Here is a 23,014-nt window from a genome sequence, read left to right as displayed (position 1 = left end):
TCACTAGTCTCTACATATGGGCTGTGTGGCTGGTCTCTTCACTAGTCTCTACAGATGGGCTGTGTGGCTGGTCTCTTCACTAGTCTACAGATGGACTGTGTGGCTGGTCTCTTCACTAGTCTACAGATGGGCTGTGTGGCTGGTCTCTTCACTAGTCTACAGATGGACTGTGCGGCCGGTGTCTTCACTAGTCTCCACAGATGGGCTGTGTGGCTGGTGTCTTCACTAGTCTCCACAGATGGGCTGTGTGGCTGGTCTCTTCACTAGTCTACAGATGGACTGTGTGGCTGGTGTCTCCTGCTACTTGATCTCACTCTATCCTCCTCCAGTGATAATCCAGTGATCCCATCGGAAGCTATAGTATATGTGAAAAAATATAAATAATGGACAATTGTTTTGGAAGGAATTAATTGGATGGTAATGTTTCACTGTGTGACGTCTGTGCGTTCACATTCATAAAACACTCTTGTCTTGAGTGTGATGAATAGGCCTCTATGACAGAATGTCGTAGAACACAGACCACGCTGAATGATGAATGAGACGAGGGGGTGGAGTGCGAGGACTGAAGAGTTGATTTGTAGAAAAATGTCTGAGGGACACTTCATATTCCTCCCCTCCAGTTTAAGTCAGCTAGACCAGGGTTTCTGCCCCCCCCCCCCCCCCCTTTGGGTGCACAAAAACAAACACCAACTCAGTGAAGATATTCAGTTTGTTGTTTATTTCAATGGCTCATCTGATAAAAGAAGCCCCTTTATCAACAAAAATACTGGGACATTTCTCATGTCCAATGAAATGACAAGTAGTGTGGTTGTTTGGTATCAGCACAGTTCTGTGTACATAGACAAATGCACAGTATCGCTATAGCAACATGTGCAGTACACCAGTCAAGGCTGCAATATGCAACATAGTTATGTGTTCAGAGCTATCTGCTTTCTGGCAGCAAGGACCAACATGGAGTTAAATCACAAAATAATGTCAAAGAATAAGTCCTAAAAGATGAACCAGTAGTGAGGGCTAGACAGTGATGGCTGTGAGAAAAGTTCTAGCCATAAACAGAATGAATTATTCTAATGCTATGGTTCTACCAACAAAAACAGCTTGAGACCTCAGTGAGAGAAGTAGCTTTTTAGTGAGGGAAGAGAGTACTTTTACTTAAAACAGTCTTATTCAATAGGTCATAACGTAGCCAAAACTAACTAAAAGAAAAGCTTATTTAGTCCCTCCCTGTGTCAGTCTTCTTCCGTTTGGTGCCTAATGAATATGACCTAGTACTCCACTTCCGTTTGGTGCCTAATGAATATGACCTAGTACTCCACTTCCGTTTGGTGCCTAATGAATATGACCTAGTACTCCACACCGACCGCATCCATCTTTATTAACACAGGAAGAACAAGACTAAATAAAATGCACTTAAAAAAAAAAAAAAAAAAAGTATACAAAGTTAAAAGGAAGAATCCTTTTGTCTATAAAAGTAGTGATGACCATACAGTGAGTGGGATTGACAGTTCAGAAGAGATTAGTCAGGAAGATGCATTTGGTTCCTACTAAGCCCTTCATTCCATTTGTAGTAAAATACTAATCTAGACGACAGTAAGGTATGTTTATGCTATAAAAAGTTGACACATTTCAGATGCTTGCTAAAGACAGGCTTCACAGTGTTCAATGAAAGTGTCTCAATATCTAAGCCCAGAACATTGAGAATCAGAACACAGCCTTAGTAGTATCAGCATAGTTCAAGTATGAAAACTGTTGGGGACAAGGTACAACCATAGTAAAAATGTACACATTCAAAGCATACTGACAGAAAAGGACCAGAAGTTAACACTGTTGCAGATAGAAATGTGATTTCTAGAGCTTCCATCATTCCCTGCTCTGCACAACAGATAGAAACGTGCTGTTTAGATCAGTTATGGGCATCTAAACATTCTGTAACCTTCCAACTGTCCTTCTGAGTGAGCCCCCGATTTAGATTTTTGGCCATCGCCACGGTAACCAGCGAGACCGCCTGTGACGCAGAAGGGGAACCTGGATGTGTTTACGTTCCAGCAGGAAGTGTGGGAAGCAATTAGTGATAAGCTGCAGATGGGCTTGTGTGTGTTTCATCGACCGCGAGGTCACGCATTCCCACAGGATGCAAACAGTGTGTTTTATATATCTTAGTATGTCATTTAAAAAAGGCAGGTCCTCTTCCTCTGGGAGAGAAGGGAGAAACCCTCCCGGGTGCCATGCTAGCATCTACTTAAAGCACACGAAATAGTAAGAAAACAGCTGATTGGATATCCTCAGCCTAACAACCTGAGCCTGAATATTCAGTTGCTATACAATGGCTTTTTACATTTAAAATAACAAATAAAAACGTAAAAAGTGTGTTTCACACCGGTATAAAAAACAAAACAAAAACAACCAAGGAAAACAAAAATAAAGCAACAACTTAAATTAAAAGTTATGCCACGTTTCATTGGCATCGTATTCAAGTAATCTGTTACATCAAGTCCCTGATACACGCTGTGGTTCATGGAAACAAGTCTTCATCTCACACAGAACCATCAGTTCATATAGAAGGCAGCAGCATGTCATTATGTACTCATAAACAAAGTTCCAAGCATAGAACTAGAATGCTACACTAATACACTCTCTCGCTCAGAAAAGAAGGAGGATGGGAAGAGAACCAATACATGACAGGTATGCGAACTGCGGAATTCCTCTGCAGTGACAGAACAATGAACTCTGGCCTCCCCATCCAGCCATTGAGGATTATGGGTAGGAATACTCAGAGGGCTCCCTGTAGCACTTAGTGACATAATCAAGTTATTCACTGTCATAAGAGTGATATAAAGCCGACACACACACACACTCACAGCAAGTGACATAGCATCTTCAACTCACTGGTATGTCTGCTTATAACAAGTCATACCACTGTTCCCAATTCAGCAGCTCAAAACTTTAATTTACTGGCCTATTTCTCGTCTTCAGTGGAGTTGATTACAGTGAGAGAGATCGAGCAGCACTTCATCTTCAGCTGAATTCACAGACAGAAATCACTCTGGTCAAAACACAGGAGGCACTGAGGAGGAATCATGCTGCATAGCCTCTGGTTCACAGTGATAACAGCATCTTAACCAGGGACATACCGTGACCATTCTACAGTGTTTTAATGCTTCTGCCTTGGCTTGGTTCCTGTGACGTGATTAGAACACAGTGTTCAACATCAGTCAGTGGCGTCATGTCAGTGTGATGACTTCCATGGGGTCATCGGTGCCCTTCGACCTTTGCTTGCGTTTGAGCAGTCTTTCTCTCCGTCTCTGTCTGAAGGTGGGGGGCGCGGGGCAAGGGGCGGCCGAGGAGGGGGGCGGGGTGCTGATGGAGAGAGTGAGGAGGTCTGCCAGGGACTGGAGAGGAGGAGGAAGTAGTGATGGGAGAGGATTGTAGCGCTCCCTGTCCCTGGCTCGGGGTGGTTTGCTGTTCATCCTCTCCTCTGTCTCCTGGCGTCATCTGTCGAAGCAGCCCGCTGCTGTGAAGGTGTGGTGGGGGCCCACGCCCCCCAGGTACCCCCGGCTGTAGGCCATGCTGAGGCAGTGTCTCGGCTCCGCAGCCAAGGCTACCTGCATGGAGATGGGGCCCTGCAAGGCCAGCGGTGCCACCCGAGCCCCAGACTGCAGCCCCGAAGTCAGGCTAGGATAGGAGGGGAAGGCCCCTGCTGTGGAAGTCATGGTGTTGGCCCCGGTGAGCAGCCCCATCCTGTGGCTCTGGAGGAAGTCCTGGGACATGTTGACTCCAGCAGGCTCCAAAGCCTGGGAGTCGGCTAGCGCGTGGAGCTGGGAGGGGGAGAGGTGTGGGAAGCCCACTGGGCTGGGCTGGAAGAAGAGCTGCTGGGGGGTGGAGGAGGTAGCTGGTCTCTGGATGGCTGGGACCGGGGAGAGATGGGAGAGAGGAGGGTGAGACTGGAGAGAGGCGGATCGAGACAACGGAGGGGTGGATTTGGGTTTGTTGGCCTCCTTCACGTCGCTGTCATGTGCACTGTGGAAGAGAGACAAGAGTGTGCAATGCTGTCATCAAGGCAAAGGGTGGCTACTTTGAAGAATCTCAAATAAAAAATACATTTTTATTTGTTGAACACTTTTTTTGGTTACTACATAATTCTGTGTGTTATTTCATAGTTTTGATGTCTTCACTATTATTCTACATAGTAGAAAATAGTACAAATAAAGAAAACCCTGTGCATACAAGCATTCAAATTGGTCTCAGATGTGTGTGTGTGTGTGTGTGTGTGTGTGTGTGTGTGTGTGTGTGTGTGTGAGAGAGACTTACAGCAGTATGAGTTTGATGCAGTGTGTGAGGTGGCCCCAGGTGTGTGTGTGAGAGAGAGAGAGAGACTTACAGCAGTATGAGTTTGATGCAGTGTGTGAGGTGGCCCCAGGTGTGTGTGTGAGAGAGAGAGAGAGACTTACAGCAGCATGAGTTTGATGCAGTGTGTGAGGTGGCCCCAGGTGTGTGTGTGTGTGTGTGTGTGTGTGTGTGTGTGAGAGAGAGAGAGAGACTTACAGCAGCATGAGTTTGATGCAGTGTGTGAGGTGGCCCCAGGTGTGTGTGTGTGTGTGTGTGTGTGTGAGAGAGAGAGAGACTTACAGCAGCATGAGTTTGATGCAGTGTGTGAGGTGGCCCCAGGTGTATCCAGTCAGTAGATGTAGAGACGTGGTCCAGCTAGGAGAAATCTGGAGACAGATACGAGACGCCGCTACGCACGCTGCCGCCACCTGAGACGGCCGGAAACTCAGGAACGCATGGTCTAGAGGAACACAGAGACTGTTAGAAATGGTCTAGTCTCTAGAGGAACACAGAGACTGTTAGAAATGGTCTAGTCTCTAGAGGAACACAGACTGTTAGAAATGGTCTAGTCTCTAGAGGACCACAGAGACCGTTAGAAATGGTCTAGTCTCTAGAGGACCACAGAGACCGTTAGAAATGGTCTAGTCTCTAGAGGAACACAGACTGTTAGAAATGGTCTAATCTCTAGAGGACCACAGAGACCGTTAGAAATGGTCTAGTCTCTAGAGGAACACAGAGTCTAGTCTCTAGAGGACCACAGAGACCGTTAGAAATGGTCTAGTCTCTAGAGGACCACAGAGACCGTTAGAAATGGTCTAGTCTCTAGAGGACCACAGAGACTGTTAGAAATGGTCTAGTCTCTAGAGGAACACAGACTGTTAGAAATGGTCTAGTCTCTAGAGGACCACAGAGACCGTTAGAAATGGTCTAGTCTCTAGAGGACCACAGAGACCGTTAGAAATGGTCTAGTCTCTAGAGGAACACAGAGTCTAGTCTCTAGAGGACCACAGAGACTGTTAGAAATGGTCTAGTCTCTAGAGGACCACAGAGTCTAATCTCTAGAGGACCACAGAGACCGTTAGAAATGGTCTAGTCTCTAGAGGACCACAGAGTCTAATCTCTAGAGGACCACAGAGACCGTTAGAAATGGTCTAATCTCTAGAGGACCACAGAGTCTAATCTCTAGAGGACCACAGAGTCTAGTCTCTAGAGGACCACAGAGTCTAGTCTCTAGAGGAACACAGAGACTGTTAGAAATGGTCTAGTCTCTAGAGCAACACAGAGACTGTTAGAAATGGTCTAGTCTCTAGAGGAACACAGACTGTTAGAAATGGTCTAGTCTCTAGAGGACCACAGAGTCTAGTCTCTAGAGGACCACAGAGACCGTTAGAAATGGTCTAGTCTCTAGAGGACCACAGAGTCTAGTCTCTAGAGGAACACAGAGACTGTTAGAAATGGTCTAGTCTCTAGAGCAACACAGAGACTGTTAGAAATGGTCTAGTCTCTAGAGGAACACAGACTGTTAGAAATGGTCTAGTCTCTAGAGGACCACAGAGTCTAGTCTCTAGAGGACCACAGAGACTGTTAGAAATGGTCTAGTCTCTAGAGGACCACAGAGTCTAGTCTCTAGAGGAACACAGAGACTGTTAGAAATGGTCTAGTCTCTAGAGCAACACAGAGACTGTTAGAAATGGTCTAGTCTCTAGAGGAACACAGACTGTTAGAAATGGTCTAGTCTCTAGAGGACCACAGAGACCGTTAGAAATGGTCTAGTCTCTAGAGGAACACAGAGACTGTTAGAAATGGTCTAGTCTCTAGAGGAACACAGAGACTGTTAGAAATGGTCTAGTCTCTAGAGGAACACAGACTGTTAGAAATGGTCTAGTCTCTAGAGGACCACAGAGTCTAGTCTCTAGAGGACCACAGAGACCGTTAGAAATGGTCTAGTCTCTAGAGGACCACAGAGTCTAGTCTCTAGAGGACCACAGAGACCGTTAGAAATGGTCTAGTCTCTAGAGGACCACAGAGTCTAGTCTCTAGAGGACCACAGAGACCGTTATAAATGGTCTAGTCTCTAGAGGACCACAGAGTCTAATCTCTAGAGGACCACAGAGACCGTTAGAAATGGTCTAGTCTCTAGAGGACCACACAGACTGTTAGAAATGGTCTAGTCTCTAGAGGACCACAGAGACCGTTAGAAATGGTCTAGTCTCTAGAGGACCACAGAGACCGTTAGAAATGGTCTAGTCTCTAGAGGACCACACAGACCGTTAGAAATGGTCTAGTCTCTAGAGGACCACAGAGTCTAGTCTCTAGAGGACCACAGAGACCGTTAGAAATGGTCTAGTCTCTAGAGGAACACAGAGACTGTTAGAAATGGTCTAGTCTCTAGAGGAACACAGAGACTGTTAGAAATGGTCTAGTCTCTAGAGGAACACAGAGACTGTTAGAAATGGTCTAGTCTCTAGAGGAACACAGAGACTGTTAGAAATGGTCTAGTCTCTAGAGGAACACAGAGACCGTTAGAAATGGTCTAGTCTCTAGAGGAACACAGAGACTGTTAGAAATGGTCTAGTCTCTAGAGGAACACAGAGACTGTTAGAAATGGTCTAGTCTCTAGAGGAACACAGAGACTGTTAGAAATGGTCTAGTCTCTAGAGGAACACAGAGACTGTTAGAAATGGTCTAGTCTCTAGAGGAACACAGAGACTGTTAGAAATGGTCTAGTCTCTAGAGGACCACAGAGACCGTTAGAAATGGTCTAGTCTCTAGAGGACCACAGAGTCTAGTCTCTAGAGGACCACAGAGTCTAGTCTCTAGAGGAACATTATGATTCATTATATTAAATTGTGACAAGCACAAGAGGCTGCACATATTCCTAAGTCCCTCTATTTTTTCCTTCCCTCCCTCATCCCATCATCCCTCCATCATCCCTCCATCATCCCTCACCTTGCAGTGACACCTCCAGGAAGTAGTGTGTGTACTTGTCCATAAAGGTTTTGGTCTTGGAGAGGGAGGAGAGAGGCCAGCCGTTGTACAGGTCTCCCTCCTGCACCGAGGCCTGGAGGTAGTAGTCTATGAAGTGGGCCGGGGTGGGCATACACAGGTTCCAGCTGAACGTCTCCAACAGCAGCAGCTCCATCTTGATGAGGTCTCTCTTGTTGAGAACAAGGTTCAGAGAACACATGAAGCCCAGGGAGTTGAGCTGCTCCAACTTAGGTACCCGGTCCTCCCTCTCCTCAAACTTACCTACAGGAGAGAGAGACAGACAGAGACAGAGAGAGACGAACAGAGAGAGAGGTTAGAAGGCAGGCTATAGAAAAGCCTTTTAGGGCTGACCCCATTTAGTGGACTGGTCCATTGTTTGGTCGACAGAATTCTTTAGTCGAGCAGTAGCAACAAAAAAATATCATGATGCTCCTGTCTGATTGGCTCCTGTCTGAGTGGACTGATCCATTGTGGAGGCCGTGGGGATGGAACAGTCCATCAGTCTAAGTCATGTGGTAATGAAATTGTATAAGGTTATTACTTAAGAACAATGGTGTAACACTAATAAAAATTATATTTTATAACAAATGCACCTAATCCCGCTTTTGGATTGTGGTCGCAGTCCTTGTTTGTAAAACACATCAGGTCACTGTTGAATTGCTGCTTTTTCCTAGACCATGTTGCGAAGTGCATAGTAGCAAAGTTAACCAGCATATTGGTGTTGAGAACAATTCAGTGGAGGCAGCAGCAGAATGAGATGAGAAAACAGCCCCTGTCCTATGGTCTAAGAAAAGTGAGAACTGAAGAAACCCCAACTTTACTCTAGAATCAATAGCCTAAATGTTCCTGGCTTTATTAAATCATCCATATCTCCAGAAATAAGACAGATCCTGATCCTGTTACCTGTTTGATTAACAGTCTATTGATTCTGTGAGCAACAAGTCTCACACAACCACATGTCGGATAAACAATTCCACAAATTCGTCTGTTAGTCTTAGTCATGCTGTAATAAAAGGCTTCTCGTTTGACCAGCCTCTCCAGTATGATTTATCAGTTGATTAAGTGTTGTTTACACTGTTCCAAATGTTCTGATTTTATTTATTTATAATAATAATCCTCTGTTTTCCTTGATCTCATCATCATCATCATCGTCAGTCTTTTTAGGACGTGGCTGGACTTGATTGGGCGTTGTAGTAGAATAACAAAAATACTGATTTATTTGAAAACAAAGCCTTTAAAATCCCTCAACCTGCGTCTGATCCCTCATCCCCTCTAGAAGCCAGTAACTACAGCAATATCTTTATCACCACTACCAGCAGCAACCTACTGACCAGAACCCTCACTACCAGCGGCAACCTACTGACCAGAACCCTCACTACCAGCAGCAACCCACTGACCAGAACCCTCACTACCAGCAGCAACCTACTGACCAGAACCCTCACTACCAGCAGCAACCTACTGACCAGAACCCTCACTACCAGCGGCAACCTACTGACCAGAACCCTCACTACCAGCAGCAACCCACTGACCAGAACCCTCACTACCAGCGGCAACCCACTGACCAGAATCATCACTACCAGCGGCAACCCACTGACCAGAATCATCACTACCAGCAGCAACCCACTGACCAGAACCCTCACTACCAGCAGCAACCCACTGACCAGAACCCTCACTACCAGCAGCAACCCACTGACCAGAACCCTCACTACCAGCAGCAACCCACTGACCAGAACCCTCACTACCAGCAGCAACCTACTGACCAGAACCCTCACTACCAGCGGCAACCTACTTACCAGAACCCTCACTACCAGCAGCAACCTACTGACCAGAACCCTCACTACCAGCAGCAACCTACTGACCAGAACCCTCACTACCAGCAGCAACCTACTTACCAGAACCCTCACTACCAGCAGCAACCTACTTACCAGAACCCTCACTACCAGCAGCAACCTACTGACCAGAACCCTCACTACCAGCGGCAACCTACTGACCAGAACCCTCACTACCAGCGGCAACCCACTGACCAGAACCCTCACTACCAGCAGCAACCCACTGACCAGAACCCTCACTACCAGCAGCAACCCACTGACCAGAACCCTCACTACCAGCAACAACCCACTGACCAGAACCCTCACTACCAGCAGCAACCTACTTACCAGAACCCTCACTACCAGCGGCAACCCACTGACCAGAACCCTCACTACCAGCAGCAACCTACTGACCAGAACCCTCACTACCAGCAGCAACCTACTGACCAGAACCCTCACTACCAGCAGCAACCTACTGACCAGAACCCTCACTACCAGCAGCAACCTACTGACCAGAACCCTCACTACCAGCAGCAACCTACTTACAAGAACCCTCACTACCAGCGGCAACCTACTGACCAGAACCTTCACTACCAGCAGCAACCTACTGACCAGAACCCTCACTACCAGCGGCAACCTACTGACCAGAACCCTCACTACCAGCAGCAACCTACTGACCAGAACCCTCACTACCAGCGGCAACCTACTGACCAGAACCCTCACTACCAGCGGCAACCTACTGACCAGAACCCTCACTACCAGCAGCAACCTACTGACCAGAACCCTCACTACCAGCGGCAACCTACTGACCAGAACCCTCACTACCAGCAGCAACCTACTGACCAGAACCCTCACTACCAGAGGCAACCTACTTACCAGAACCCTCACTACCAGCAGCAACCCACTGACCAGAACCCTCACTACCAGCAACAACCTACTTACAAGAACCCTCACTACCAGCGGCAACCCACTGACCAGAACCCTCACTACCAGCGGCAACCTACTGACCAGAATCATCACTACCAGCGGCAACCTACTGACCAGAACCCTCACTACCAGCGGCAACCCACTGACCAGAACCCTCACTACCAGCAGCAACCTACTGACCAGAACCCTCACTACCAGCAGCAACCTACTTACCAGAACCCTCACTACCAGCCTGTCCACTACCATTCTAGACATTCTCTTCTGAACTTTCCATAGCAACAGCCCTTAGGCCACAGTCTCACAAGTCTAAGTGGCCAATGAGCACCAATGATTTTGCCTTTAATCCACAAACAGTCCTTCACTTCCTTTCTCACCCCCACTACCAGCAGCAACCCACTGACCAGAACCCTCACCACCAGCGGCAACCTACTGACCAGAACCCTCACTACCAGCAGCAACCTACTTACCAGAACCCTCACTACCAGCAGCAACCCACTGACCAGAACCCTCACTACCAGCAACAACCTACTTACAAGAACCCTCACTACCAGCGGCAACCCACTGACCAGAACCCTCACTACCAGCGGCAACCTACTTACCAGAACCCTCACTACCAGCAGCAACCTACTGACCAGAACCCTCACTACCAGCGGCAACCTACTGACCAGAACCCTCACTACCAGCGGCAACCTACTGACCAGAACCCTCACTACCAGCAGCAACCTACTGACCAGAACCCTCACTACCAGCGGCAACCTACTGACCAGAACCCTCACTACCAGCAGCAACCTACTGACCAGAACCCTCACTACCAGCGGCAACCTACTTACCAGAACCCTCACTACCAGCAGCAACCTACTTACCAGAACCCTCACTACCAGCAGCAACCCACTGACCAGAACCCTCACTACCAGCAACAACCTACTTACAAGAACCCTCACTACCAGCGGCAACCCACTGACCAGAACCCTCACTACCAGCAGCAACCTACTGACCAGAATCATCACTACCAGCGGCAACCTACTGACCAGAACCCTCACTACCAGCGGCAACCTACTGACCAGAACCCTCACTACCAGCAGCAACCTATTGACCAGAACCCTCACTACCAGCAGCAACCCACTGACCAGAACCCTCACTACCAGCGGCAACCTACTGACCAGAACCCTCACTACCAGCGGCAACCTACTTACCAGAACCCTCACTACCAGCAGCAACCTACTGACCAGAACCCTCACTACCAGCGGCAACCTACTGACCAGAACCCTCACTACCAGCGGCAACCTACTGACCAGAACCCTCACTACCAGCAGCAACCTACTGACCAGAACCCTCACTACCAGCGGCAACCTACTGACCAGAACCCTCACTACCAGCGGCAACCTACTGACCAGAACCCTCACTACCAGCAGCAACCTACTGACCAGAACCCTCACTACCAGCGGCAACCTACTGACCAGAACCCTCACTACCAGCAGCAACCTACTGACCAGAACCCTCACTACCAGCGGCAACCTACTTACCAGAACCCTCACTACCAGCAGCAACCTACTTACCAGAACCCTCACTACCAGCAGCAACCCACTGACCAGAACCCTCACTACCAGCAACAACCTACTTACAAGAACCCTCACTACCAGCGGCAACCTACTGACCAGAATCATCACTACCAGCGGCAACCTACTTACAAGAACCCTCACTACCAGCGGCAACCTACTGACCAGAATCATCACTACCAGCGGCAACCTACTGACCAGAACCCTCACTACCAGCGGCAACCCACTGACCAGAACCCTCACTACCAGCAGCAACCTACTGACCAGAACCCTCACTACCAGCAGCAACCTACTTACCAGAACCCTCACTACCAGCCTGTCCACTACCATTCTAGACATTCTCTTCTGAACTTTCCATAGCAACAGCCCTTAGGCCACAGTCTCACGAGTCTAAGTGGCCAATGAGCACCAATGATTTTGCCTTTAATCCACAAACAGTCCTTCACTTCCTTTCTCACCCCCACTCACAGTGAAAAGGGGAGAGGGAGGGGGAGGAGTCAGGTTACTCTGGCATATTTCCCTAAAACACCTAATAAACCTCCGGGTTCTTCTATAAACCCGTTTCTTGGGTGGGGGCATGGCATCCTCAGGGCAGAGAAAACTGACGTGAGGGAGATGACAACTAGGCCTAACGTCCACAGAAGTATGACTAAATGTATGTTGAGGAAATATGTACAATGTCCATTCATAGACAACTGACACACAATGGGACATTGTTCAAAACAAAGAATGGACAAGGTTACCAACACATCCACACACACAGAAGACGACGCTCAAACACAGTCACCCTCCCCAGGGTTTGGAAGGACCGTGCCACAGTCAAGACTAGAGTATTATTGAAGAAGTCCTAAAACCCAACAACTTGGATTAACAGTCTATGGACAAAAATGTACACACCCTTCTGGATCTCAAAATATCACAGAGGTCGTAGGTCAAAAACAACACTGGCTTTGACCGCAGCACTATCATCATGGCAACGAAGACAGACAGGAGAGTTGAAGGGGAAGGAGGTTTGGTGTAATCCACCTTGAAGAGTGTTTAGTCCTTACGCCATCAAACTGGCTAGGTCTCTCACCCTCTTCTCTTTCTCCCTCCCCACTCTCTCAATTCAATTTAAATGTAAGGGCTTTATTAGCATAGGAAACATGTTAACATTGCCAAAGCAAGTGAACTAATAAACAAAAGTAAAATAAATTTACAGTAAACATTACACTCAGAAGACTCACTGAGTCTGTACATAGTCAAAGCTTTATTTTATGTTGGGTCAGTCACAGTGGTCAGGTATTCTGCCACTGTGTACTCTCCGTTTAGGGTCAGTCACAGTGGTCAGGTATTCTGCCACTGGGTACTCTCCGTTTAGGGTCAGTCACAGGGGACAGGTATTCTGCCACTGTGTACTCTCCGTTTAGGGTCAGTCACAGGGGACAGGTATTCTGCCACTGTGTACTCTCCGTTTAGGGTCAGTCACAGTGGTCAGGTATTCTGCCACTGTGTACTCTCCGTTTAGGGTCAGTCACAGTGGTCAGGTATTCTGCCACTGGGTACTCTCCGTTTAGGGTCAGTCACAGTGGTCAGGTATTCTGCCACTGTGTACTCTCCGTTTAGGGTCAGTCACAGGGGGCAGGTATTCTGCCACTGTGTACTCTCCGTTTAGGGTCAGTCACAGTGGTCAGGTATTCTGCCACTGGGTACTCTCTGTTTAGGGTCAGTCACAGTGGTCAGGTATTCTGCCACTGTGTACTCTCCGTTTAGGGACAAATAGCATTCTAGTTTGCTCTGTTTTTTTTGTTAATTAATTGACACATAGGAAATAATGATCTTATTGTTTTCTCATGATTTGATTGGGTCTAATTGTGCTGCTGTCCTGGGGCTCTGTAGGGTGTGTTTGTGTTTGTGAACAGAGCCCCAGGACCAGCTTGCTTAGGGGGGACTTCTCCAAGTTCATCTCTCTGTAGTTGATGGCCTAGTTATGGAAGGTTGTGGAATTTAACTTCTCTTTTCTGGAGTTTGATAATTAGTGGGTATCGGCCTAGTTCTGCTCTGCATGCATTATTTGGTGTTCTATGTTGTTTAAGTCTCAATTTGATGTTTGTCCCATTTTGTGAATTCTTGGTTGGTGAGTGGACCCCAGACCTCACAACCATAAAGTGCAATGGGCTCTATGACTGATTCAAGTATTTGTAGCCAAATCCTAATTGGTATGTTGAAATTTGTGTTCCTTTTTATGGCATAGAAGGCCCCTCTTGCCTCGTCTCTCAGCTCGTTCGTGGAAGTTCCCTGTGGCGCTGTTGTTTAGGCCAAGGTATGTATAGTTTGTGTGCTCTATGGCAACAGTGTCTAGATGGAATTTGTATTTGTTGTCTTGGCAACTGGACCTTTTTTGGAATGCCATTATGGTTGCCGACAGATCTAGGTGCTGCGGTAGGCCCTCCTTGGTTGGGGACAGATCTAGGTGCTGCTGTAGGCCCTCCTTGGTTGGGGACAGAAGCACCAGTAGACGTTTGACTTCAGATTCTCTCCCCTCTTTCCCCAACTCGCCCCTACGCTCTAACTCCCTTCCTCCCCTTTGTCTCAAGGCCAGCCAACGCAGTGTGTGTTCACATACAGTGTGAGTTTTACTGCTGATGTTGTAGCCTGCCATTAACCCTGAAAAGGAGAAACAGAGAACCCAGCCAGCAGCCAATCACCCCAGCAGACGATAGCAGGTCTCAGGGGGCAGTTAACACATAGGCTGTAATGGCATCTCACAACCAGAACAGGAAACAATAACTGCTGTTCTGTTCACTCCCACCCAGCCCATTCCAGCTTAGACCCAGTGTCAGTCTACACTTTCCCATTCACCATCATATCCTATAGGCTAGTAGTCTAGTCTGTCTGCTGGACTCCTGTGTCCACAGGCGCAGCCATGAACAGCCATCAGCATCTCTTCAAAACCCTCTTTTCATCCTGGTAGGGTTAGGGGACGGGTAGGGACATTGTGTTGTCAGTCTTCTCATCGTCTTCAACGATGGCTCTTTGATTTACTACTTGTATTAGCTGTTGATTGTGCGTGTTATTATTAAAAACAAGTGACGCAGAAAACCTACTCAAGCTGAAACTACATTTCTGAAAGGAGGTAGAACTCATAGGGACAATGTGCTTTCTACACAATCTGTCCCATTTCATGTCAACAAGATTAACACAGTGACTAACCTACGAGCTGTATGCATGTGTGAGAGATAAAGAGTTCATTCCTCAGCTTACGGTTGGAGTCAATGCTTCCTTTGATGAGCCAAGTGCATGCCTGTCCACTTCTGAAACTATAGGTCTCCTCTCCTTTACCGTCCATCGAGATAGCTACAGCCCTCATGAGCACTGCCTTGCAGAGGGCTGAGAGTCGGCCCTGTGGATGTGTGTGATGAGGCAGTAGAGCACACCCAGAGAGGGGTCAAAAGGTACGAACAGCAGGATGTAGCATGTCCCCTCTCTTCTCAGGTTTGCTGCTGAAGGAGTTTAGAAACCCGAGAACCTGCTGGGGGGGGGGGGGGGGGTATTAGACTACTGCTGAAGGAGTTTAGAAACCTGAGAACCTGCTGGGGGTATTAGACTACTGCTGAAGGAGTTTAGAAACCTGAGAACCTGCTGGGGGTATTAGACTACTGCTGAAGGAGTTTAGAAACCTGAGAACCTGCTGGGGGGGGGGGTTAGACTACTGCTGAAGGAGTTTAGAAACCTGAGAACCTGCTGCTGGGGGTATTAGACTACTGCTGAAGGAGTTTAGAAACCTGCTGCTGGGGGTATTAGACTACTGCTGAAGGAGTTTAGAACCCTGCTGCTGGGGGTATTAGACTACTTCTGAAGGAGTTTAGAAACCTGCTGCTGGGGGTATTAGACTACTGCTGAAGGAGTTTAGAAACCTGCTGCTGGGGGTATTAGACTACTGCTGAAGGAGTTTAGAAATCTGCTGCTGGGGGGGTATTAGACTACTGCTGAAGGAGTTTAGAAACCTGAGAACCTGCTGCTGGGGGTATTAGACTACTGCTGAAGGAGTTTAGAAACCTGAGAACCTGCTGGGGGTATTAGACTACTGCTGAAGGAGTTTAGAAACCTGCTGCTGGGGGTATTAGACTACTGCTGAAGGAGTTTAGAAACCTGCTGCTGGGGGTATTAGACTACTGCTGAAGGAGTTTAGAAACCTGAGAACCTGCTGCTGGGGGTATTAGACTACTGCTGAAGGAGTTTAGAACCCTGCTGCTGGGGGTATTAGACTACTTCTGAAGGAGTTTAGAAACCTGCTGCTGGGGGTATTAGACTACTGCTGAAGGAGTTTAGAAACCTGCTGCTGGGGGTATTAGACTACTGCTGAAGGAGTTTAGAAACCTGCTGCTGGGGGGGGGGGGTATTAGACTACTGCTGAAGGAGTTTAGAAACCTGAGAACCTGCTGCTGGGGGTATTAGACTACTGCTGAAGGAGTTTAGAAACCTGAGAACCTGCTGGGGGTATTAGACTACTGCTGAAGGAGTTTAGAAACCTGCTGCTGGGGGTATTAGACTACTGCTGAAGGAGTTTAGAAACCTGCTGCTGGGGGTATTAGACTACTGCTGAAGGAGTTTAGAAACCTGAGAACCTGCTGCTGGGGGTATTAGACTACTGCTGAAGGAGTTTAGAAACCTGCTGCTGGGGGTATTAGACTACTGCTGAAGGAGTTTAGAAACCTGAGAACCTGCTGCTGGGGGTATTAGACTACTGCTGAAGGAGTTTAGAACCCTGCTGCTGGGGGTATTAGACTACTTCTGAAGGAGTTTAGAAACCTGCTGCTGGGGGTATTAGACTACTGCTGAAGGAGTTTAGAAACCTGCTGCTGGGGGTATTAGACTACTGCTGAAGGAGTTTAGAAACCTGCTGCTGGGGGTATTAGACTACTGCTGAAGGAGTTTAGAAACCTGAGAACCTGCTGCTGGGGGTATTAGACTACTGCTGAAGGAGTTTAGAAACCTGCTGCTGGGGGTATTAGACTACTGCTGAAGGAGTTTAGAACCCTGAGAACCTGCTGCTGGGGGTATTAGACTACTGCTGAAGGAGTTTAGAACCCTGAGAACCTGCTGCTGGGGGTATTAGACTACTGCTGAAGGAGTTTAGAAACCTGAGAACCTGCTGCTGGGGGTATTAGACTACTGCTGAAGGAGTTTAGAAACCTGCTGCTGGGGGTATTAGACTACTGCTGAAGGAGTTTAGAACCCTGAGAACCTGCTGCTGGGGGTATTAGACTACTGCTGAAGGAGTTTAGAAACCTGCTGCTGGGGGTATTAGACTACTGCTGAAGGAGTTTAGAAACCTGCTGCTGGGGGTATTAGACTACTGCTGAAGGAGTTTAGAAACCTGCTGCTGGGGGTATTAGACTACTGCTGAAGGAGTTTAGAAACCTGAGAACCTGCTGCTGGGGGTATTAGACTACTGCTGAAGGAGTTTAGAAACCTGCTGCTGGGGGTATTAGATTACTGCTGAAGGAGTTTAGAAACCTGCTGCTGGGGGTATTAGACTACTGCTGAAGGAGTTTAGAAACCTGAGAACCTGCTGCTGGGGGTATTAGACTACTGCTGAAGGAGTTTAGAAACCTGAGAACCTGCTGCTGGGGGTATTAGACTACTGCTGAAGGAGTTTAGAAACCCGAGAACCTGCTGCTGGGGGTATTAGACTACTGCTGAAGGAGTTTAGAAACCTGAGAACCTGCTGCTGGGGGTATTAGACTACTGCTGAAGGAGTTTAGAAACCTGCTGCTGGGGGGGGGTATTAGACTACTGCTGAAGGAGTTTAGAAACCTGCTGCTGGGGGTATTAGACTACTGCTGAAGGAGTTTAGAAACCTGAGAACCTGCTGCTGGGGGTATTAGACTACTGCTGAAGGAGTTTAGAAACCTGCTGCTGGGGGTATTAGACTACTGCTGAAGGAGTTTAGAAACCTGCTGCTGGGGGTATTAGACTACTGCTGAAGGAGTTTAGAAACCTGCTGCTGGGGGTATTAGACTACTGCTGAAGGAGTTTAGAACCCTGAGAACCTGCTGCTGGGGGTATTAGACTACTGCTGAAGGAGTTTAGAAACCTGAGAACCTGCTGCTGGGGGTATTAGACTACTGCTGAAGGAGTTTAGAAACCTGCTGCTGGGGGTATTAGACTACTGCTGAAGGAGTTTAGAACCCTGAGAACCTGCTGCTGGGGGTATTAGACTACTGCTGAAGGAGTTTAGAAACCTGCTGCTGGGGGTATTAGACTACTGCTGAAGGAGTTTAGAACCCTGAGAACCTGCTGCTGGGGGTATTAGACTACTGCTGAAGGAGTTTAGAAACCTGAGAACCTGCTGCTGGGGGTATTAGACTACTGCTGAAGGAGTTTAGAAACCTGCTGCTGGGGGTATTAGACTACTGCTGAAGGAGTTTAGAAACCTGAGAACCTGCTGGGGGTATTAGACTACTGCTGAAGGAGTTTAGAAACCTGAGAACCTGCTGGGGGTATTAGACTACTGCTGAAGGAGTTTAGAAACCTGCTGCTGGGGGGGGGTATTAGACTACTGCTGAAGGAGTTTAGAAACCTGCTGCTGGGGGTATTAGACTACTGCTGAAGGAGTTTAGAAACCTGAGAACCTGCTGCTGGGGGTATTAGACTACTGCTGAAGGAGTTTAGAAACCTGCTGCTGGGGGTATTAGACTACTGCTGAAGGAGTTTAGAAACCTGAGAACCTGCTGGGGTTGTATTGATTGTATTGATTTCTATCAATGACCACACTGCTCCATCCAGTCACTGCAGTCTTCATTAAAACAATCCCCTCAGTCTTATGAAGGAGTTCATGTGAAGGGGAAAGAGTATGTCACCACTGCTAGCCTATAAACTAGACATAGATGATTCAATAATTTTTTCAATAATTGTTTTAATAGAGCTCACTTCTACAGCCAGAAACAGTAACAATAAATCAAAACTACAACATCCACCAACCCCCTTTCACAAGCCTAATAGATACACTGCCTTCAAAAATAATTCATACCCCTTGATTTATTCCACATTTTGTTGTGTTACAGCCAGAATTCAAAATGGAAAAATATATTTTTTCCCTCTCACCCATCTACATACAATACCCCATAATGACATCACAATACCCCATAATGACATCACAATACCCCATCATGACATCACAATACCCCATCATGACATCACAATACCCCATAATGACAAAGTGAAAACGTATATTTTTTTTTATTTTGGGGGGGGGGGTCAAAATTACAGAAATATCTAATTTATGTAAGTATTCACACACCTGAGTGAATACTTTGTAGAAATAGCTGTAATCACTGCCAGAGGTGCGAGTCTTTCTGGGTCTCAGAGCTTTCCACACCTGGATTGTGTAACATTTACCCATTATTATTTTCTAAATTCTTCAATCTTTGTCAAATTGGTTGTTAATCATTACTTAAAAAAATAATTTCAGGTCTTACCATAGTTTTTACTTAAATCTACTTGGAAATCTAACTCGGCCACTCAGGAACATTCACCCTCTTCGTAAGCAACTCCAGTGTAGATTTGGCCTTGTGATTCAGGTTATTGTCTTGCTGAACAGTGAATTAATCTCCCAGTGTCTGGTAGAAGGCAGATTTGCCGGCTCGTCTTTCTTTCAGATGAAATTTTCCACAGCTCCGCCACAACCCCCTCCACAACGCCACCCCAATCCCCTAGGCTCCGCCGGTTCACACAATGTAGACCCATTCTGACCTCTAGAGCCTAACGCTTGGGTGACCAGGAAGAGTCCTGGGGAGGGGGGGGATCTCATCTCATGTCCTGCCTATCTGGGCGAGGATGTGTGTGTGTGGGGTGGGGTGATGGTGACTCCCCCCCCCCCCCCCCTAAAGCAAAACACTAATCAATAACTAAAATGGCATTATATTTCAGTCCTACCCTGATATTTGTGTAAGAAACTAAATACATCTATAGAACCAGAACGATAGTCTCCTGGGGCATCAGGGAGCCTAGTGGTTAGAACATTGGGCCAGTAACTGAAAGGTTGCTAGATCGAATCACCGAGCTGACAAGGTAAAAATATATGTCGTTCTGCCCCTGAACAGGGCAGTTAACCCACTGTTCCTAAGCAGTCATTGAAAATAAGAATTTGTTAACCGACTTTCCTAGTTAATAAAAAGTAATTAAATAATTCATCAGTGGCATTAAAATATTGCTATTCATTCATTTGACTCTGTACTGGTACCCCCTGTATATAGCCTCCACATTAACTCTGCACCGGTACCCCCTGTATATAGCCTCCACATTGACTCTGTACCGGTACCCCCTGTATATAGCCTCCACATTGACTCTGTACTGGTACCCCATGTATATAGACTCCACATTGACTCTGTACTGGTACCCCCTGTATATAGCCTCCACATTGACTCTGTACTGGTACCCCCTGTATATAGCCTCCACATTGACTCTGTACCGGTACCCCCTGTATATAGACTCCACATTGACTCTGTACTGGTACCCCCTGTATATAGACTCCACATTGACTCTGTACTGGTACCCCCTGTATATAGCCTCCACATTGACTCTGTACTGGTACCCCCTGTATATAGCCTCCACATTGACTCTGTACTGGTACCCCTGTATATAGCCTCCACATTGACTCTGTACTGGTACCCTCTGTATATAGCCTCCACATTGACTCTGTACTGGTACCCCCTGTATATAGCCTCCACATTGACTCTGTACCAGTACTCCCTGTATATAGCCTCCACATTGACTCTGTACCAGTACCCCCTGTATATAGACTCTACATTGACTCTGTACTGGTACCCCCTGTATATAGCCTCCACATTGACTCTGTACCGGTACCCCCTGTATATAGACTCCACATTGACTCTGTACTGGTACCCCCTGTATATAGCCTCCACATTAACTCTGCACCGGTACCCCCTGTATATAGCCTCCACATTGACTCTGTACTGGTACCCCCTGTATATAGCCTCCACATTAACTCTGCACCGGTACCCCCTGTATATAGCCTCCACATTGACTCTGTACCGGTACCCCCTGTATATAGACTCCACATTGACTCTGTACCAGTACCCCCTGTATATAGCCTCCACATTGACTCTGTACCGGTACCCCCTGTATATAGTCTCGTTACTGTTATTTTATTGTTGCTCTTTAATTGTGTTATTTTTCTTAACTTCAGTTTATTTTAGCAAATACTTTAACACTTATTCTTCTTAAAACTGTATGGTTGGTTAAGGGCTTGTAAGTAAGCATTTCACTGTAAGGTCTACACCCATTGTATTCGGCGTATGTGACAAATCGAATTTGAACTAGCCTACACTTTAAAAAACTTTTTTTTCTGTAGGGAATAAAGCAGCATTTGACAAAAATCACTGTCCTAGATGAGAACAATTTCCCCATCGACTTAGAACTCCTTTAATTATCAGAACATGATTGTAATTCTAAGAAAATTCTATCCAAGCATCAGAGAGACAGACCGAGAGAGGTATAGGGAGAGAGGGGAGGAGATGGGGGACTGTGGGGATCCCCTGTTAATCTACATATCGAGTGGTTCAGTTCAAACATGGAGCCCCCCCCCCCCCCCCTTCCTCCCTGCTTAACATCAGCGGTCGACATCTCTTTGAAGCACCGCTCAGCTCGTTTCCGAACCCCCCCAGGGGTCGAGGTGGAGGGGGGGTAGAGGTGCTTTAGGGGCCCCAGCCCAGTCTCAGACTGGTTGTGCTTGCCTGGGTCCTGACAAGGCGAGTGAGACAGAGGAAACACTCCTAGCAGTGGGGCTATGGAGGAGGATAAGGCCACCTGAAACACTCCTAGCAGTGGGGCTATGGAGGAGGATAACTCCATCTGAAACACTCCTAGCAGTGGGGCTATGGAGGAGGATAAGGCCATCTGAAACACTCCTAGCAGTGGGGCTATGGAGGAGGATAAGGCCATCTGAAACACTCCTAGCAGTGGGGCTATGGAGGAGGATAACTCCATCTGAAACACTCCTAGCAGTGGGGCTATGGAGGAGGATAAGGCCATCTGAAACACTCCTAGCAGTGGGGCTATGGAGGAGGATAAGGCCATCTGAAACACTCCTAGCAGTGGGGCTATGGAGGAGGATAAGGCCATCTGAAACACTCCTAGCAGTGGGGCTATGGAGGAGGATAACTCCATCTGAAACACTCCTAGCAGTGGGGCTATGGAGGAGGATAACTCCATCTGAAACACTCCTAGCAGTGGGGCTATGGAGGAGGATAACTCCATCTGAAACACTCCTAGCAGTGGGGCTATGGAGGAGGATAAGGCCATCTGAAACACTCCTAGCAGTGGGGCTATGGAGGAGGATAACTCCATCTGAAACACTCCTAGCAGTGGGGCTATGGAGGAGGATAACTCCATCTGAAACACTCCTAGCAGTGGGGCTATGGAGGAGGATAAGGCCATCTGAAACGCTCCTAGCAGTGGGGCTACGGTGGAGGATAACTCCATCTGAAACACTCCTAGCAGTGGGGCTATGGAGGAGGATAAGGCCATCTGAAACACTCCTAGCAGTGGGGCTATGGAGGAGAATAACTCCATCTGAAACGCTCCTAGCAGTGGGGCTATGGAGGAGGATAAGGCCATCTGAAACACTCCTAGCAGTGGGGCTATGGAGGAGGATAACGCCATCTGAAACACTCCTAGCAGTGGGGCTATGGAGGAGGATAACTCCATCTGAAACACTCCTAGCAGTGGGGCTATGGAGGAGGATAACTCCATCTGAAACACTCCTAGCAGTGGGGCTATGGAGGAGGATAACTCCATCTGAAACACTCCTAGCAGTGGGGCTATGGAGGAGGATAACTCCATCTGAAACACTCCTAGCAGTGGGGCTATGGAGGAGGATAAGGCCATCTGAAACACTCCTAGCAGTGGGGCTATGGAGGAGGATAACTCCATCTGAAACACTCCTAGCAGTGGGGCTATGGAGGAGGATAACTCCATCTGAAACACTCCTAGCAGTGGGGCTATGGAGGAGATAACTCCATCTGAAACACTCCTAGCAGTGGGGCTATGGAGGAGGATAACTCCATCTGAAACACTCCTAGCAGTGGGGCTATGGAGGAGGATAACTCCATCTGAAACACTCCTAGCAGTGGGGCTATGGAGGAGGATAACTCCATCTGAAACACTCCTAGCAGTGGGGCTATGGAGGAGGATAACTCCATCTGAAACACTCCTAGCAGTGGGGCTATGGAGGAGGATAACTCCATCTGAAACACTCCTAGCAGTGGGGCTATGGAGGAGGATAACTCCATCTGAAACACTCCTAGCAGTGGGGCTATGGAGGAGGATAAGGCCATCTGAAACACTCCTAGCAGTGGGGCTATGGAGGAGGATAACTCCATCTGAAACACTCCGAGCAGTAAC

General features: G+C 47.6%; 1 protein-coding gene across 1 annotated transcript in view; it reads right to left on the bottom strand.

Moving 5' to 3' along the window:
- Positions 1 to 699: 699 nt before the first annotated feature.
- Positions 700 to 23,014, bottom strand: part of LOC110487788 (cyclin-J) — a 38,228-nt gene continuing 15,913 nt past the window's right edge. The window contains exons 4-6 of the mRNA XM_036943393.1: positions 7,276 to 7,575; positions 4,627 to 4,786; positions 700 to 4,017 (exon numbers count right to left, since the gene is read on the bottom strand). Of these exons, the coding sequence (XP_036799288.1) occupies positions 3,489 to 4,017; positions 4,627 to 4,786; positions 7,276 to 7,575 (989 nt within the window). The 3' untranslated portion in view covers positions 700 to 3,488. The remainder of the gene's footprint in view (positions 4,018 to 4,626; positions 4,787 to 7,275; positions 7,576 to 23,014) is intronic.

Source organism: Oncorhynchus mykiss, chromosome 14 (assembly GCF_013265735.2).
Source record: "Oncorhynchus mykiss isolate Arlee chromosome 14, USDA_OmykA_1.1, whole genome shotgun sequence".
Taxonomy (NCBI): Eukaryota; Metazoa; Chordata; class Actinopteri; order Salmoniformes; family Salmonidae; genus Oncorhynchus; species Oncorhynchus mykiss.
This window is presented reverse-complemented; position numbering and strand designations above follow the sequence as displayed.